At 33.6% G+C, this 13027-nt stretch overlaps 1 protein-coding gene across 1 annotated transcript in view; it reads right to left on the reverse strand.

Annotated features, from left to right (window-relative positions):
• Sbf (SET domain binding factor) overlaps positions 1-13027 on the reverse strand; it is a 631948-nt gene that overhangs the window by 532031 nt on the left and 86890 nt on the right. The window contains 1 exon segment of the mRNA XM_090414822.1: positions 11829-11906. Coding sequence (XP_090270948.1) covers positions 11829-11906 — 78 coding nt within the window.

Here is a 13027-nt window from a genome sequence, read left to right on the forward strand (position 1 = left end):
GCCAGAGGAGGTGAAAAGCAGAGGATTCTAAATTTGGCATTCTTTGGCAGGTGATGTCAAACATACAAAGGCACAGGTGCCAACTTTGTGGCAGAATCATGAAGAGAATAATTTGGGCATGGAAGGTAAACTGTGGTAGATGTAGCAGCAATTTGAGTTTCTGTTGAGAGAAGGTCTGGTTTGGATATGTGTAAGTGGTGATGAATGTTGTTTATGTTGGAATTTATGCAGCAAATGTTGTAAAGTGAGTGCGGAAATGATTTTTTTTTTTTTTTTTTTTGGGCAGAGATCGTGCTAAGTTTGGAATATTGTGTTTGGATGAACTAGTTGTTGAGGGAGATTTTGTTCACGGTGTCATTGTCATTGTTTGTGTTTCATTTTTGTTTTATTATTACATGAAAGTAAAAAGTGGGGACATGTAGTGGCAGAGATAGACTCGTGAACATAACACCCATACAGCAAGAGAGCAACCAGTCTCCTTGAAATTCTGTGGCCTCGACAGTGCCTCCCAAATACCACTACTTGGACACCCTCAACCAGGCACAAACCAGCAGAGTATGTGGCAGCAGGATTATGTGCTAGTTGACCGGAAGCCTCCTGACTCATTACAGACTGGTTTTTGCCTCTATATACTGGTGACCAGCTTGTGTTACCACCATTTTCACTGATGTACACTCAAAATAGAGGATGGTCTAATGGAGGACGGTCTCTAAGTATGTCAAGGCATGCCCTTGAAGAGTATCACATTAGATGGAGAAAAAAGAGGAAGGATGGAGGCCAGAACCCTTGCTCTGGAGGCCAAACATAGTTTCCCACTTCACCCCCCCCCAATAAGCAGGATGGTTAAGTTTCACCAGGTGATGAAGTCATCTACCACCTAGTGTTCTAGTTAGTGTTTCCCCCCAACTAGGACAATATTTTTTTGCAGTGGGAATGCTTGCTGCAAGTGTCAGAACCTCTTTTGTGAAAACAGGCCACACCAAGAGAACATTGGGTTGCCTTGGACAAAAAAAGTATCAAAAAAAATAATCAATCCTTTCCCCAATTCCCCAATCCTTGACCTCTTCAGAAAGATTTTAGTAATGCTATCATCATACCCTATGTCCAAGGTGCTCCAGAAAAAAATAACCAAAATCTTAAAGAAATACAATCTCTGCATGGCTTTCTGGCCCCATTGAAAGTTTGATACCCTTATAACCAGGGGTGTGTTGGTAAATTTTTAACAACCGGCTCGATTTATGTTTAACAACCAGCTCGCTTTATGAAAAATTTGATTCTTCACAAAGTTCTATTGTATCTTCAGATGTCTTTGTTTCTGCTTCTTCAAATTTTGTCCTTTTAATGTTTAAGAAGTTTCGTTCTATTTCATTTTTTCAACTAACGGCTATCTGCTTTTTTGACCGCAAAACTCTAACCCTGATTAAAATTATTTTAATTATTAAAAAAAAAAAAAAGAAAAACCGAAATAAAAACACATATTAAAGAAAATGTTCCTATATTAACTACAACTTACCTATTATCAAATGAAATCCTGAACAAAAAAAATGTAACACGAATATTACCACTTGTAGTCGATCAAATGACCAGAGACTGTAGCCATCGCGATGAATTTTTGTATTTATCGATAGTGCAACAATGTTGCATTTCCAAAAACTTAATGTTGCAAGTTCTTGGAAATTCGCGAAAAAATAAGGGATTATTGTTTATTCAAATACCTAGTTCAGGAGTTTTGATAACGTGTTTGTGTTTTAATGAACATCGTTTAGTAAATAAAATTGTTTCCAAATTCCCATTCGAAAATTGAGTTTGTGTTTTGTGAATTCTCCTTTATGCATTTATTTCTGATAATAATAATAATAATAACAATAATAATAAATGTAAGTGTTTATTATACAATTTCAAAATATTTATGAGAAAAAATATATACCACTATTCATCATCTATCCTTTCATAAAGAATTTTAATAACCGGCTCGCCCGACTTAAAAACATTAACAACCGGCTTGCTACATTTGAAAAATTTTTAACAACCGGCTTGCATGAGCCGGTCCCAACACACCACTGCTTATAACTATATTAGATGTTTTACTAAAGATCTGTTCGCTCCTCCCTCTATGCCTGTTCCTGCAAGTCAGCCTAATATGGGCAGACAGGAAGATCAGAAAACATCCACATAAAAGAACTCAAAAAATACATCTGCAGATAGACCATAGTCATGGTCTACTTGCAGATTTACTGGAAAAGAATCAACAGGAAAAAGACCACCATGCTCCACTACACTAAATTTAGAATCGAAAGACTATTTTTGGAATCTGCAGCTGCTCTCAGAAATCAGCCTGATTTAAATAAATATAATTGCTTTAAACTTCCCAAAATATGGGAAGCACTAATACTTTGAGATCCCAGTTTACATCCTAGACTTTCAACAGGTGCCCCCACAGTACCTAGTTAGGACTAGTCTTTTGTCCAAGTGTTTCACTTACTTTTGTGTTGCCTGTGTGTGTGTGTGTGTGTGTGTGTGTGTGTGTGTGTGTGTGTGTGTGTGTGTGTGTGTGTGTGTGTGTGTGTGTGTGTGTGTGTGTGTTACCAGTCTTATTATACTCCCTAATGATGCCTCAGTGACTGAGATGAAATATTGGAAGAATGAAATATTAGATTTAATACTCTCTCAGTGCTGTTTCACTCCATTAAGCCTCTAACATAAATTCGTCAGGGAACAGGACAAACAGTGAAAAGTCAGCTAATGGAATTAAGTCAACATCAGCAAAATTAAGTAAAGGCACCATCAACATAACAATATCAACAGAAAAGAAGTTAAACTGACAGAAGAATTTAAAAAGTGCCATGTGGACATAAGCAGTGTTACAGAGACAAAGAGTGAGAGTCTGCTAAATAACATAAAATGTTATATTAGGGAAATAGTGATCAGGGAAAAATATGGCATAGCAACAGCAGTCAATACTAAAAACACAGATAAAATAACTGATTGGCAGTCTTCAAGCAGAGTAATGTTCAGAAAAAAGTTCAAAATGGCAAATATGCACAATGAAACTTAATTGTGCATATGGTCTGTGGAAGGTTCTACTAAGGAAGAATAGAGGAATTTTTGCATCATTAGAGAAGGCAGGTGACATGAAGAAAATACAAAAGTTGGTCCTTATTGGACATCTAAACAGCAAAGTAGGAAATGAATCCCAAATTAAGTAATGTTTTGGGAAATTTTGTGAAAATGAGAAAAGCTAATAATAATGGTAAATGTCTGAGTGATTTCTGTTTAGGAGATGAACTAGTCACACTAATATCATCTTCCAACATAAAGATGAATCCAAATTCCAGAAGCCACAAGAAAAGAACAGTCTTATTGACTATATTATCAATGACAGTAGTATCTTCACGCTGGTTCAGAATACAAGAGGATACAGGAAATTTAAAAGAAGAAGTGTTTACCACTTAGTTTTAAGTAGACAAAATGAATATCATATTGAAAAGAAAAACATGTAAGAAAGTTTTAAAAATAATTCACGTCACGCAAATTTAAAGGTGATTCAAGGACAAAAGTGAAACCATTTGAGAACAAGAAACAAACTCTGAAGAAAGAAAATGTTAATTCATTCAGCTCAGGAAACGTGAGGTGAAGTTGTCTGCAAGGATAGAAAAATTTGAACTTTGTGGTGGATCAGTTAAAGGGACAGACCAGGGTTCCCAGCAAGTAAGTCAACAGATATCCTCAGAGAATACAAAAAAAAAAAAAGAGAGAACTAAGGTATGTGCAAAAGTAACTAAACAAAAGTCATGGAAAAACTGGAAAGAGTAGAGAAGACAATTATCGCGAAGGTGCTTAAAATGTTCTGGAGGCTAATGAAAAAGTTTCAAAACAGAAGAGTACTGTAAATGGAATCATGTCTGGAGTAATTACTCTCAGAGATTATTAAATTTCAAAGATTAAATGAGATAAGCAATGAGAAATATTCAAGAGAAATGCAATCAGGAATACATATCAATGCTTGAAGTAGAAAAGGACATCAGAAACCTGAAATGTGAAAAGGGTAGCTAGAGCAGTTGATATCTGACCAGAAATACTTAAATATGGAAGTATTAAAGTTTTATATAGCTGCACTGCATAATTCAGCAGGCCTGGTCAAATTCTGGATGATTGGAGTAGAGCCCTCATAGGTCCTATTTATAAAAAGAGAAAACCGAATGGAATCACAGAGAAAATTCCATAAGTGTTCCAGGTAAGATTTATGCAACCACACTTGAAAAGAGGTAAAGGAAAATTGTGAAACAGAAAATAAATTAAAGATGCCAAGAAAGTATATTCTTGATTTAATCCTTCATCCAAGTGTAAGCAAACAAAGATTGCACATGAAGTCACTTCACAACTGGTCAACTCGTATATAGAGGCTAATGACTTCATCACTTGCCTTAGTATCCCATAATGCAAAGAAAATATCTTTACGGAAATGTATAACACTATGCATTATGGGAAGGGTCACTACCCATACTGCTTTTTTAAACTTTATTGAGGTCTCATCAGTGGGAGGCAGACCAAGAAGTGATACCAAGGTTGAATGCACAAGTCATATTTCTACATACAAGTTGCCAAAAGGTGTCATACACCTTATTACTAAAATACTGTGGTTATACTATAAATTAAAGATACAAAGAAATTATTTTCTTGATTGCATCCTTTATCCAAGTGTAAGCAAACAAAGTTTGCATGTGAAGTAACTTCACCACCGGGTAACTCGTATATAGAGGCTAATGACTTCACATCACTTGCTTTAGTATCCATAATGCAAAGCACGCCAGTATGGGTACTGACCCCTCCCATAATGCAAAGCATTAGACATATCTGTAAGGATATGTGCTTTGCATTATGGGATACCAAGGCAAGTGTTGTGAAATCATTAGCCTCTATATACGAGTTGCAGAGTCGTGAAGTTACTTCAAGCACAATATTTTTTGGATAAAGGATTAAACCAAGAATATAATTTCTTGGCATCTTTAATTTATCACCAAGCTAGTCACCTGACATGGAGAACATTAACTACTTTTAAGCCAACAGAGAAGGTAATCAAAATGAATCTATGGAAAACGACCCAGGAATGGAAAAGGTAAATCGAAAATGGAAACAACAAAATATAATATATAGGGCAAACTGGCAGGTAAGAGGAATTGCATATAAAGAAATAGAATTAGACCAACTATTAAATGAAAGAAATTTTCAAATAACAGTAATCACTGAAACAAAAAAGAAATTAAAAGGGACCATGAGAACTGAAACTTTTAATGTAATACAGTGAAGTTGACACAGACCAAAGAGCATAAGCAAGTGTTATGATATGGAGTCATAATTCCCTTTCAAAACAGTTAAAATATTATAAATTATCGAATGAACGAATAATAAAAGCTAGAATAAAAATAGATAGAGGTTATTTAACAATAATTGGTTTATGTGCCCCAGAAGAAGGAAGAGAAGAACTTAATATTGTTAGTATCCAGGAATGTGTAATGTGTTAGCATAGTAATCTCAGGTGGTATGGTCACTTAAACAGAATGGGAGAGGAAAGATTAGCAAAACAAGTGTTCTCTGCCAGGTTGGCAGGAAAACGACCCAGAGGAAGACCAAGATATAGGTGGATTGATACAGTAAAAAGTGCCTTAGAAGATAGACATATAAGATATACTCTAAACAGGAATGGTAAAAAATTGATCGACTTTGTAGTTTATAATAACCTTAAAATAATGAATTCTTTCTATAAGCATAAAGACATACATAAATATACTTGAGTAGCAAAAGGATGGAAATCAGTATTAGATTACTTTATCTTAAATGAAAAGACATAAAAGTTTTCTTTAGATGTTAGAATTCACAAAGGATATGAAATAAGTAGTGACCACTTCCCCGTTAAAATAAAATTAAGATTACCACCTAAATGGCTACACATAACAAGAACTTAAAAGAAAATTTAAAACATTTGTTTATAAAACTAGATCATTAAATGACATAAAAGAATTAATCAATATTTAGAGAAACTAAAATGAAATGAAGAAAGAGAAATAAAATGGCTTAATATAAAAATAATACTAAATACAGCAGCAAATGAAAGCTTAGGAAAGACCAAAAAATTCAATAAAAGGGAAAAAACTGAAGATATGGGATGATACAATCAAAGAAATAATCAAAATGAAAAAAAGAAGCATATCATAAATGGTTAAGCAGTAAAAGATTAGAAAATTAAATAGAATATAAAAAAATAAGAGCCATAGCTAAAAGAGAAGGCAGAAAAAGACAGAGAATCATGGAACAAATTTGTTTCTAATTTAGAACATGATTTATATAAAATAAGACCCAATGTATACAAGATTTTGAAACATTTACGTACAGATACTAAAGAAAGTGTAAAATTGAACACCAAATTGAAATTAGAAGAATTTTTAGAATTAGAAGAATTGAAATTAAACAGAATTGTGGACAGATAAATATTTTAAAAAAGATAACTGGCAAACATTTAATGAAAATGAAAACAAAATAACTAAAGAAAAATTAGAAATCAACCTGAAAGAAACAAGAAATGGAAAATCACCTGGAGAAGATAAGTTAGGTTCAGAATTACATAAATATGCAGGAATAAGGTTCAAAGAAAGACTCCTATTATTTTAAATAAATCTATTCAACAAGTAACCCACCAATAAAATGGAAAAAAGCAATTGTGATCCCTATATTTTAAAAAAAAGGTAGTAGAGATGACCTTAAAATTATAGAGGTATAAGTATTCTAAATTCCTGTTACAAAATATATAGCAGAATTTTAAATAAACTAATAAAATATTCTGAAAACATCATTTTAGAAGTACAGAATGGATTTATAAAAGGACAATCATGTATAGACCCAGCCTTTTGCCTAAAATTAATAATAGAGAAAAGAAGATAATACAATTTAGAAACACATGTTAGATTTATTGACTTTGAAAAAAAACATTTGAAAAAGTTAATAATCAAATACAAATAAGATTAAATTATGAACTATCATGTACGAGATAGATAAACCAAGGAATCCAACAGGGATATCCTCTTTCAGCAACTCTTTTTAAATATTTATCTAAATGAAATAATAATAATAATAAAATGAAATAAAAATTTCCATCAAAGTATTAATCTTTCTCCTATTGTGAACTTAAACACTTTCCTTTTTGCTGATGACCAAATAATAATTACAAATTCTGAAGATAACTTACAGAAAGATATTTTAATTTTAAAATGAGACAGACAAAAAGATTATGGAATGATAATATCAACAGAAAAATCAACAAATTTGTTTCTAATTTAGAACATGATTTATATAAAATAAGACCCAATGTATATAAGATTTTGAAACATTTAAGTACAGATACTAAAGAAAGCATAAAATTAAACACCAAATTAAAATTAGAAGAATTTCTAAATTTCTAAACAAAATGATGGCCTTTAAAGGACAAGATCCAGTAAGAACTAAAATAGTAATAGATAACAAGATTTTAGAACAGGTGAATTCATATAACTATCTAGGATGTATGATTACATATGAAAAAGAAAAAGAAATGAATTTAGAACATGATTTATATAAAATAAGACCCAATGTATATAAGATTTTGAAACATTAAAGTACAGATACTAAAGAAAGCATAAAATTAAACACCAAATTAAAATTAGAAGAATTTCTAAATTTCTAAACAAAACGATGGCCTTTAAAGGACAAGATCCAGTAAGAACTAAAACAGTAATAGATAACAAGATTTTAGAACAGGTGAATTCATATAACTATCTAGGATGTATGATTACATATGAAAATGAAAAAGATATAAACCTAAAAATTGCAAAATATTTAAAAATAACAGGTGTAATTAATTTTATATTTAAACCTAACCTAGTTCAAAAACAAACCAGACTAAAAGTATACAATACATTAGCCCGACCAGTCCTATTGTATTGAAGTGAAATCTGGACAATAAACAAAAAGACAAAGATTAATAACAGTCGAAATGAAGTTTATCAGAAAAACTGCACAGTATACTCTATTTAATCACAAAAGAAATGAAGAAATTATGACAGAATTTAACCAGGAATCAGTAATAGAAAAAAATAAAAAATATATATAAATGGATGGAATACGTTAAAAGAATGAAAACAGAAAGATTACCAAAACAAGTTTTAAATTACAAACCATTAGAAAAAAGAAAACTAGGATATCTGCTAAAGAGATTCAACGATGGCTTCTAAGGCCACTCTAGGCCTAAATCCTTGAGAAAAGTCTGATGATCTACCAGTAATTATATATGGGACAAGCAGATTGTGGAAACTTGAGATGCAAGCTAATCTAGCTGCAGTATCTGCAGCCTTGTTTCCCTTTCGTCTCAATGTGGCTAGGGAATCCAACAGAAGCATACATCTAAGTGCAGCTTCCATAACTGAGAGAGGATGCTGGATGGTAGCGAGCACTGTATGTTTCTGCAGCTCTGCACATCTTATTGCCTATAGAAAACTTTGTGAATCTGAATATATTATGCACCTTTGATAGCAATGCAATGCAATCTTATGTAAAAAAATGAAAGCTCTATGAAATACAGCTCAGCTGTAAAGCTGTTACATTCTAGTGAGATCCACTGTCTGGGTAAACAGCAAAAGAGCCTCTGATTTTGAACTATCAGTGTCAACAGGCACAAAATCAGAGTATCTGATTTTGTACCATTCTGCAGTTGTGGGTAAAAAATAGTTGCCACATGGGATGGTCTGGAACATCTGTTAGCACTCAAACAGGTGAAAGATAGGACGCAAAGGATGTTCACTGCTGACAGAGATTTTATTTTCATAGAGACAGCTGTTGACATCGAAGCAACAGAGGTGATTCATTTGCCTCGACATACAGACTAGGTGTCGGTGAAATTTGAAATGCTGCAGTTACAATTCTTATGGCTTGATAGCAGCCATCATAAGGCACTCTCCCTCTCTCTAGCAGAAGCATAAACTTGGAACCAAAACATGATTATATTTTGATTAGATCAAAACATAATCATATTTTGATCTAATCAGTGCCCTGTAAACTGGAAGCAATGAACATCTGTCAGCACCCACAAGATGATGATGTAGAAGATAAAGTGCAAAGGATGTTCATTGTTTTATGGCACTTATTCTAACAGCTGGGCTATGTGAAGGAAGAAACTGAGCTTCATGTCAAATATGAGCTCCAAGAACTTGACTCCTGATGCAGCTGGGATTAAAGGCTGTCCTAGCTGCTCCACTTCTGTGTCAAAAATGCACATGAACTTCTTTTGCTGTGAAAACCTAACCCATTTGTAAGCACCCATTTTAAAAATGATCAATGGAGATGTCTTTCTATTACTATCATATTGCATGAATGACAGAAGATGGTAAAGTCATTCACATGGAGGAGATCGCTTACAGTTGGAGGAAGTTGTTCAGATACAGAGTTAGCCTTGATCAAAAAAAGTGTGACACTTGGGACATGTGCAACTTCCTCCTCCTGAGTATATGGAGAGAGCAGTTTCCACTTAAACCTGGAAGATTTGGTTGGAGAGAAAAAATGCATAGGTCTTGCAGCATTTCAAATCTCCAGTGTTATGTGCTTTTTCAATATCAAAGAAAACCAATACTAAATGCTCATGTTAGAAAAGCATCTTACAGATGCTTTTCTAACATGAGCTTCTAACTTGTCTAACTTAGAGAATCTTTTATAGAATGATATTTGTGGAAGCAGGACTGTGTTCTGGGAAAAAAAGACTGTTTCTCTCCAGAAACCATAGAAGATGAGAGTTAACCACTATTTTTTCCAGAATATTGCATAAGCATCTTGTCAGAGCAATTCATCAATAGTCTATTAGTGATTTCAGGTACTTCCCTAGCTTAGGAAAGGCAATAATAACAGCCTTTTGCCAGGTGTCCAGAAAAACGATCTCAGAGAAAATTTGAACAGGTGCAATAATTGATCACTGGTAGTTGGTGACAGATGTTTGTTCATTTCATAATAAATATTGTCTGGTCTAGCAGCAGTTGGGCAACATTTAAACAAAACAGCTATCATTTCTTCTTTAGCAAACAGCCTGTTGTATACTTCAGTGTTGCTTGAAGAAAACAGGAATTATTGTTCTAGATATTGTCCAAAACTTCTTTATGAATCTCATCCATGAAAAGTTGTAAAGCTATAACTCATGTAGAACCATGGGTTGATTAAAGATTAGATAATCCAGAAATCCTACTCTAAAAACTAAAAATGAAACTTTTCAAAGCTGTCTCAGGTCTCTAAAAGGCCAATGATATTACACCAGGCACTGCAAATCATGTATTATGCAAATACATTGACAGATATCCATGCCACAAGGAGTTTGAACTTATGACCTATAGATCAGAGTACAGAGACACTATTCACTTTGTCAACCAGTCCACCTACTGATCAGTTACCAGTTGTTTCTAAGACAGCATTCTACTGAAGTAGTACTTGGCCAGAAGTAAGCAATCTGTTGATTAATGTACACATCCCCCAGCTGAAATATGGAGTAAGAGAGAAATGGAATACACTAAACAACAAAATGCTAAATTAGCAGTATACAAGACAGTGTTCAAACTGGTTTTTAACTATTGGGTCTGAGAGTTGGGTTAGAAATAAAGCACTTGATCAAAGATTAGAGACCACAAATATAACAGTTCTAAGAAAAATTAGGGGCCTGAGCAGATGGCATCACTGGCAGAATCATTAAAAATGAAAACATTATGAAGGAATTTGGCATCAAGTTTAGTAACTTCACAGAATAAGACTGCAAGGTCAATCTTCCCAGTCAGAAGCAGAGTGTTTACCTTGGTTATGGATATATCTTCTGATGCTATTCCCAAATCCAGAACTCACAAACCCCTGGTTCCCTCTACAACATGTTGTTTCAGGTAATTATCCTTTAGCAACTATATAAATTCCACTTCCATCTTACCATGCTCCCTTTCCTCCCTCCAGTCTATGTCCTAAGTCAATCTACTGCAGAATACTTTGATAATAACACATCTTGACTGGCTTGTTCAGAGGAAATGAGGAGACATGAAAAAATCTAGTAGAGGATAACCAAAGATAGCTGGCTTATGGAATTGTGCATATAAAGGGAATATGGTCTTCACAGTTTGAGCCAGAATATAAGAAATATGATGGAAACATACCAATGGGTAAAGAGATTTTGCAGTAGAGACAAAAAACAAACTTTTAGAGCTTGTAGAAGGAACAGGAATGCTTGGGATAATCACTGGAAACTGAGTAAGAGTATGGAAAAACATGCAAGGTCCAGGTTCTTTTAATGACGTAACGAGTGATTGGAATGGAATGGGATACCACTGTATTATTATTATTATTATTTGATACCTCCAGGGAGTCCGAAGACTCATCGAGAGAGGGCACCTGCTCTACAGCTCTGTCTCCACCACTCAATCCTACAACTGACCACAACTACACCAACGCCATCTACCACCACCACTAGTATTTCCACAGATAATCACAAACATCCATGCCCACTGCAGGATGTTGCAAGTGCAATTTTCATGAATGTTTTCAAAGAAAGATATGTGATAAAGGCATTTAGCCATTGTGTGATCTAGAAGGGGACTCTCCTTCAATGAGTCTTTGAAGTCACTGCAGGAGTCTGCATAATAATAATAATGATAATAAAACAAGTTACTGTTTTTTTTTAACTTCAAAATTTTTCAAAATGGGAAAAGCAGAGTCCATCTATATTTAGAAATAATAAAATTTATAAATCTAACAAATACTGTTTTTCTAACATAAGAAAGGCTTACCAACATAAGAGATTGAGAAGCTTTTTGTTGATGAGGAGGGAATGCATCATCAGCTATCATTAGTTCTGGCCTTAATACCTGAAAATGAATATAATTCTATATATTAAAAAAAAAAAAATTAAGAATACAGCTGTAAGAAATACAAATCTCTTACACCATTAATGCTATATAGAACTTTAAGAGATGTTCCAACCATTAGGCAGTTGTGAGAGACCTTACACTGATTGATTTTCAAACATATCAATACAACTCAATATAATTTGCTGAGTGTGATGGGGAGGGAGATGCATCAAATTAAGCAGGGCAAGAAAACTAAAGAAAATATCAGAATAGTATGCAAAAGAACATTGTTAAGAATTGATAAATGATAATTAATGTGATATGCAAGAGAAAAAAGGCAAAAGGATATATGTATGGAAATACCGTTAATGGCAGAAGTGAATCTCACATGGGTGGATTTTCAGGATAAGTGTTGTGGCACAGGCTTCAGGCTGTTTGGAGAGAGGTGAAGCAAAATAGGATAAAGCATACAGTAAAGTGTTGTTATAAGCTTAGCAATGTAAAACATAAATATGAAATATATATATATATATATACATATATATATAATTACACAACACCTCCAGGGAGTCCAAAGACTTATTGTAAATTAATATATACATATTAATTTACTGAGCACAATGTTAAAATCATTTAGAATTCAAGCATAAGGGGCCACAGACAAGAAGAAAAACAGCACATGGAAAGAATGAAAGAAAGAAAGGGAATTTATGGGATTGTTCTATACTTTTGTTCTGAACTGTTCCTTTGAAGTTAAATGACTGTTAAAAATTCACTGTGAGGCAGGTAACATTAACACATGTCCAAACACATATACACACACAAGTAGGTTCACATTTTTCTGGAGCCATCAAGTTGACAATCTGCTGCAAATTACATTCTTGTTTTAATCTTTTATCCAAGTGGATGTAAAGTTTGCATGTGAGGTTTCTTCACGACTACTCTACTTATATATAGAGACTTAACTTCACATACCTCTGTATCTCATAATGCAAAGCACATTTCCTTTCGAATGTGTATTGCCATGCATTATGGGAAGTGTCACTAACCAGACTGGTTTCAACTTTGACTGAGATCTCATCAATGGAAGCTAAACCCAGAAAGTTGCTAAGGTTAAGTCAACATATAATATTCAATAA

Source organism: Typopeltis vanoorti, chromosome 25, assembly GCF_054136105.1.
Source record: "Typopeltis vanoorti isolate ZY-2024b chromosome 25, IOZ_Tvanoo_1.0, whole genome shotgun sequence".
Lineage (NCBI taxonomy): Eukaryota > Metazoa > Arthropoda > Arachnida > Uropygi > Thelyphonidae > Typopeltis > Typopeltis vanoorti.